We start from the raw sequence: 7244 nt of genomic DNA, 5'->3' as shown, positions 1-7244 counted from the left end.
TGTATATAAAAATAACCGATAAAATTAATATTTCATTTTAATGAGAGAGAGAGAGAGAGAGAGAGAGAGAGAGGAAATAATAATGTTAATAATTGTTTTGTTGGTAATAATAATAATAATGTCAAATAGATATAAAATAAATCTCCATAAACACACACACACACACACTATCTATAAATTTTTTTTGAAAAAAATTAAAACTAATTAATTAACAATAATAAAATTGAATAAACAGTCAATCTAATAATAATAATAATAATTATGATACTAAAAAAAATTAGCAAAAAAATATATCATCATTTTTGTTTCACACATACGGTAACCAGTTATGAGTATATTATTGATTATAATTTATAAATTAAAACTAAAAATAAATTGATTTTGTTGTTGTTTGGTTGTTATTTTTGTTAAAATAAAAATTGTGCACAAATTTAAAATTATTAATTAATTAATTAATTAATTAGATAAGGGATGATTAAACTAAAATCTAAAAAAAATAATAATAATAATTATAATTAAGATAAAATATACAATATGTGCAATAATTTTTGAATTTGTAATCTGAAAACAATTGATTTGTTTGTCTATAAAAAAAAATATATGTGTGATTTTTATAACACAATTACTATTTATATAATAAATATACTGTATATATATAAATAAAATTATTATCATTACCGGTAAAAATTATTTTTGTTTTGTTTCAATTAGTGAGTCTAAAATAATTACAATTAATTTTTTTCTTTTAATAAAAAAAAGGTATAAATTAATATAAACATATATACTGTATATATATATATATATATATATTTGGGTCAAATAGTATTGTCATATGATTTTTATGTGTGTGTGTGTGTGTTATTATTAGTGTATAATTAATGATATAATTATTTTTTTTTTGAAAACCAATTACTAATCACTAATAATTCATTGTTAGGACGCTTTGAAAACTTGAATGATTCGGTCGACTCTTTCTTTGCCTTTTTTGGTCATTATATCCTTAAAAAAATACAAAAAAAAAACATATTATAAAACCAAACAAACAAACAATTTATTTATTTATTTTCTACTAACAGCTAGATATGCAAAATCCCGGAGCTTTTGCAATACTTCGACTAACGGATCAAACGAACCGTTAGGTAGAGTATCCCGGACTGCATTGGTATATCTCATGTTGTCCTGTATGGTACAGCCTAGCAGTAGGGATATACAGGCAGCGATTATGCTGTGCTCCATATGGTTACCCGATTGGGACAGCACTGGTTATATATAACAATACAAAACAATAAAAACAGATTATTAAATGATTTAAATTGAGTGGACAGTTAGTTAGTTAGTTAATTGCATACTTGTGTGCAACAGTGAATCGCGCATGGCTTCGGTCATCTGGACTTTTTCATGCGATTCCAACAGTTCATCGGTTTGCTGTTCGGTTCGTTGTGCTTCTTGTATACGACGAAACAATAGATCGATGATATCCCGGAGCTTCAAACGATTATTGATAACCAAGTCGCGCATTTGTGGACAAAATTCAACCAAATTGATGCATAGGCACAATAGTATGACCATTAGATCGAATCGCTGGTCAGACATGATAAACGATGGCAATTCGATGATCGATTCGAGTAGCAAATCAATGATACCGTCGTACGAACCGATTGTCGAACAGCCGTCAACTGGTTGGGTTGGGTTGGGTGGGGGAGAGGGATAGAAGCAAATGATTAAACAATTATCAACAGTGGTAATAGTGATCATCATCATCATCGATGGTTATGACCACTTCATTCATTCATTCATTCATAGATTACATACCACTTTCCGATGTTAGATGAGTTAAGACTCGAAGAATCGAGAAAAAGGCCGATAAAAACACTTTCGAGTCATTGGACGCCAGTATCCGATATTTGCATGAATGAAGTAATCGGATACAGGTGCTGATAAGTAGGCCGTTCTTGTATTCGAGTAGATAGACTTGATTTTCGGTGTTATTTAAGGTAACCTTTTATTAGTAAAGGGAGGGGGAGACAGACAGCAGATCCATATAAATTAGTTATCAATCAATCGTTATCGTTAGCAATGGGACATACATTTTCGAGGACATGCATACACCGGTCGATTTTGATCATCAGTCCTTCATCTTCGTGTTGTTCGGCACACCGGAGGACAGTATCCAATATAAAGTCGATGCCTTTGATTCGACGCAACTCTTCCTTAAACCAATCGCCAGCTCGTTTCGATGTCAGTCCCAATAGTGTTTCCATTGCTAGATTACCGGCCTATCGGGGGGGGGGGGCGGTAGTGGTGGACACAAACAAACAAACAAAAATAATAGGTTACCGATAACTAGAATCAATTGATCAGTTGTTAAAACATACAGTAATTTCCGTCAGTTTCAGATACTTGGCCACATGTATGCCCTTATTCTTCATCTGTTCGCACATTTCTTTTACTTTGTCCCGATGACGACTGTCCACACCGTTGCACTCATCGCTCCGAGTTTCAAGCAACTGAAGCATCAGCGCCAGTGCATTGGGATCGATGTCCATTGTCAGCCGATCCTGACTGTAGACAAACATCAGACAAGCCGTACATAAAGCCAGATTGGCGTCGGTCGGAGCGTCCATTAAGGCACTGATAATGCGCGGCATGTCGTCGTGTGCCCGCAAATGCATACGAAACTCGGGTCGCATCGCCTGTTGGGTGAGACCTAAGATACTGTTCCCGTTGAGCGACAGATTGAAAGAGAGTGATAGATAAGACATTAGACTATCGGTAACTAATGTTGAAGAATAATATGACGGTCTATGGTATATACCTGAGACATCTCATGGCCGACGAGTTGGACACATCGATACCACTTAAATGATATTTAATATCGTCGTCAAACTGTTCCGTTTCGCCCAAATCGTGGCATTGGTGAGCCTTCTTCACCCGATGCAGTACCACATAGTCGTCCTCTTTGTCAAACTCGTCGGACAACTTGTTTTTGTTGGCCGCGCCGGCCGCAGTCGTTGTGGTCGCGCCTGAGGCACTGGCGGCACCCGTACTGCCACCACTGGAAGCACTGGTGGCTGTCATCGATTCCGAGCCAATCGGATTGCCGTCGTCGTCGGTAAAGTCCATCGTACCGGATGTCCAAAAGTTTTTCGTATTGAATACAGCCGTCCGGTTCTTCTTGTGTAACGACGAAAAGATTTTACGCTTTGGTTTGGCGGCGGCGGCTATCACTTGATCGCTGGCGGCGGTTGAGGTATCAGCTATTGTTGTTGTGGTTGTGATCATTGATGACATGGATGACGGAGGAGATGCGGCTATCGTTGTGTCTGATGTTGTAGTTGTTGTGGTGGTGACGGTGTCGGTGGTGTTTGAAGACAACAACTCTGTCGTAGGTAACATCATGTCGTCGTCGTCGACAATATCATCGGGTGTTGTGATTGCTTGGACACTACTGGCCGTTGTTGTTGTTGTTGTCGATGCTGTCGTTTCTGTTGTGGTCAACGCTGTGATGTCCATCGAATCAATGTCAACACTGTTTCTTCCGGTGTCCAAACAATCATCGGACGACACATTACTGTTGTGGTCGGCGGCTGCGGCGGCATCCATAGCCTCCGACGACACCACAATATCATTGGTAACCACACTAATAGTCTTTGTCGTAACAGTTTTCTCCTGTACCGTATGTCCGGCTGCCGTAGCCAATCGTGTTTGTCTATTGTATGTTTTAGTACGTGTAGTCAACTGTGAGGCATTGGTGGCCGACGGAGTACTGGCCAAATAGATCTCATGCGAGTTGTTGTTGTTGTTGGTATTGCCGTTGTTGGGCGACAATGAGGCCGCGGAAGAGGACGACGACACGGATGAGTGAACAGTATATCCAGTCGAGTCGGGTATTGTTGGCGACAACTGTTGTTGTTTTGGTTGTCGTCGTTGTCGTCGAGTATTATTGACAGCAGCGGTTGCAGCGGTAACAGCGGATACCGTTACCACTCGTTGGGCAGCAACGGTGGCTGTTGTTGYTGTTGACGGCAATTATCGGTATCGCCGTTATTATTATCGTTAGTATCGATAGTGGTTTTCGGTCGCCACCGATACTGTACATCAAATATATTGGCCGCCGTCGATGATGACGACGATTTGTTTGACATTGTTTTTGTCTTTACCGATGCAGTCGCAGCTGTTGTCATCGATCGTCGATTAGACGGTGCGTCCGACCAGAAGTTCTTCATATTGAACACCTGTCGCTGTTGTTTGGTCTGCGAACTGAAGAAACGTTTCTTCTGTTGTTGCGGTGGAGGCGGCGGTACTGCCGATGACTCGTTGGCCGCCATCGAAGCGCCGATTGATAATCACTGACTGTGTTTGTGAATGAATGAGCGGAGTCTTCGTTGTCTTCGTCTTCTTCTTCTTCAGTCGAGTCAGAGTTTGTCTACCATTTCAACGGATGAAGAGTTTAAATGATAGATACGTTATGTTATTATTATATCTGATATATAAATGTATTAATAAAGTCAACAAAAATATATAATAATTTTATAATAGAGTAGTAATTGTATGTTTAGTATACTGTATCACAATWATTGTATACATAAATTATGGGCACGAGTTTGGTTTAGTGGAACATATAGTCAATGTGTGTGTATGTATGTGAGTGTGTGTGTATGAGTGTATATATATATATATTTGTTTGTGTAAGTGTGTGTATGTATGTGTATGTGTGTGTATGTGTGTGTATGTGTGTGTATGTGTGTGTATGTGTGTGTATGTGTGTGTATGTGTGTGTATGTGTGTGTATGTGTGTGTATGTATGTGTATGTGTGTGTATGTGTGTGTATGTGTGTGTATGTGTGTGTATGTGTGTGTATATGTGTGTGTGTGTATGTATGATTGTATGTGTGTGTGTGTGTGTGTGCGTAAGTGTGTGTGTGTGTATTTTTGGGGGGCAAACGTTTTCATTTGGATGTCATTTATGGACTTGATAAAGTGGTGATGTTTGAAAATGAGATATTTATAAAAATGTAGTAAACACCTCTACACTACTCTGTTTTATTATTGTTATCATTGATAAAAATTTACATTGACAGTTGCACATTTTATTAGTACATATAGTAGTCGACACGGTTTAGTTTTTTAGAAATTATTTAGAAATTTTAACTTTATTATTTTTTAAAAATGTTATAATTAGAATTATTTAGTTATTCTATTTTTTAAAAAAAAAATGTTAGCATTTTTATATGGTAAATTTGTATTAATAAATTAAACTAGATACATTTATTTATTTATTTTTTTAAAAATGTACAATGTGTGTTTGTATATTTTAAAAGTGTCTAGCTCAATCGATAGATGGCAAACTAGATTCTATAAACAAAAAATAAAGTTTTTTTTTTAAAAAAAAATTGACGGTTTACATTTAGTAAAAAATAATTAATAATTAATTAATTTTTAGTCAGCCAGCCCCCCCCCCATTTTAATTAAATTTAACCCACCCTATTTAATCTATTTTAAAAGTAGCTTGATCATTATATTTTTTTAAAAAAATTAAGATAAATAATAAAAATAAAATTATTTTAATGATAATGATTTTTTTTTTTAAATAATAAATTGATTTAATATAATAACAATTTTTTTAATTTATGTTTTTTTGTTATTAATTTATTTATTGTTTGCTAATTTAACTTATTTTTAAATTTTTTAAAATTTAATTTTCTAAATGTTATCCGTTTAGTATAATTTTGTCTGTATCTATATAAATTGATAGATGGCAACCTTAGATTCAATAAATATATTTTTATTTATTTTTTTTGCTATTTTATTGTAGAATTTATTTTTGTTAAATTTATAAAACTTAATATTAGATGATTTAAATTTATATAATTTTTATTTTATTTTTTAAATCGATTGATTATTGATTGTGTGTTTTAATTTTAACGATTATTATTATAATTAATTAATTAAAATTATATACACAATTTTTAATAACTAATAATTATTATTACTATTAATAGTTATAATTGTTTTTATATATATAAAAAAATAAAATGTCAAATATAAACTTGGTAAATATTGTTAATTAAAATAAAATTATTACAGTTTATAATTTAAATATTTTTATATGTATTAATTTAATATCATTTCCAATAATTATCTAAAATTTAAAAATAATAAAAAACTTAAAAAATTGTATCTATTAAATAATTAAAAATAATTTTTTATATAAAAAAATTGTTTAACAATTGCCATAATAATTGTGTGACTGTTTTGGTAACACTTTAAACATATTGTATATACATATATACACATTATATATATATTATAACTAAAAAATGATTGACAGCTATATATATATATAGATAGCTGTATATATAGCTGTCAATCAATTTTTTTAGTTATACAATACAATACCATTGGCCATATGTGATGATAATAAGGACAAGCATATTGATACTAATAATAATTTCAAGATACTGTACAAAAAAAACTACATGAGCTAAGCATAAAAATATAGCGTAAAATATATATATATGATATTATATGAAGACTATATAATTTGTGACACTAAAGGCCCGGGTATTGTGTTGTCAACTATTGTCAGTATATATATAGTATTTTACCGAACCGTGCATTTGATTTGAATTTTTTTTATATATATCATATATATCTTTTGGTTGACAAATACGGTACTCATTGTCTGATTATATTCATCACCGGAAAAAAACTGGTTTTTCCTTTTGGTTTTTAAGTGCTTTCACTATACTGTACTGTACTCTCAATCTCCCTGTCCTTCCTATATATATATAATAGTATTCTTATGTCATACACAAATCAATGCAAATGTCGTGTTCATTGTGTTGAGTGTGTGTTGAGATGGTATGTCATTTATATCAGAGTCTCTCTCTCTCTCTCTCTCTCTGCATAAAAAATTGTAGACCACAGTAGCTAACAGAGTGAGAGAGAGAGAGAGAGAGAGAGAGAGAGAGAGAGAGAGAGAGAGAGAGAGAGAGGATATGGAGGTTGATTAGGGGGAGGTTGACATATAGAGGAACGGGATGTCAATATATTATATCATACATACATTTATATAACTTACAGTATATATACAATACTGTATATATCTCGACAATAGACATACAGTATAAACAACATTATATAACATAAACTTAAGTCTAGTTCTCAAATAAAAATGTCAATTGCTTTGACACTAAACACTTATATATATATAATATATATACACTTTTTCCTCGTCGTCG

The 7244-nt window shown here is 33.1% G+C and overlaps 1 protein-coding gene across 1 annotated transcript; it reads right to left on the bottom strand.

Moving 5' to 3' along the window:
- Nucleotides 1-815: 815 nt before the first annotated feature.
- Nucleotides 816-4328, bottom strand: LOC128953490 (wings apart-like protein homolog). The gene is made up of 8 exons (XM_054298972.1): nucleotides 4043-4328; nucleotides 2816-4007; nucleotides 2376-2715; nucleotides 2088-2276; nucleotides 1813-1999; nucleotides 1350-1676; nucleotides 1075-1259; nucleotides 816-999 (listed from the first exon to the last, which is right to left on the bottom strand). The coding sequence occupies exons 1-8, from the start codon at nucleotides 4326-4328 to the stop codon at nucleotides 934-936; spliced, it is 2772 nt and encodes a 923-aa protein (XP_054154947.1). The 3' UTR covers nucleotides 816-933.
- Nucleotides 4329-7244: the final 2916 nt, after the last annotated feature.

Source organism: Oppia nitens, unplaced genomic scaffold (assembly GCF_028296485.1).
Source record: "Oppia nitens isolate AA-2021 unplaced genomic scaffold, nextdenovo-longstitch-racon4-pilon3 scaffold22_pilon_pilon_pilon, whole genome shotgun sequence".
NCBI classification, from domain to species: domain Eukaryota; kingdom Metazoa; phylum Arthropoda; class Arachnida; order Sarcoptiformes; family Oppiidae; genus Oppia; species Oppia nitens.
This window is presented reverse-complemented; position numbering and strand designations above follow the sequence as displayed.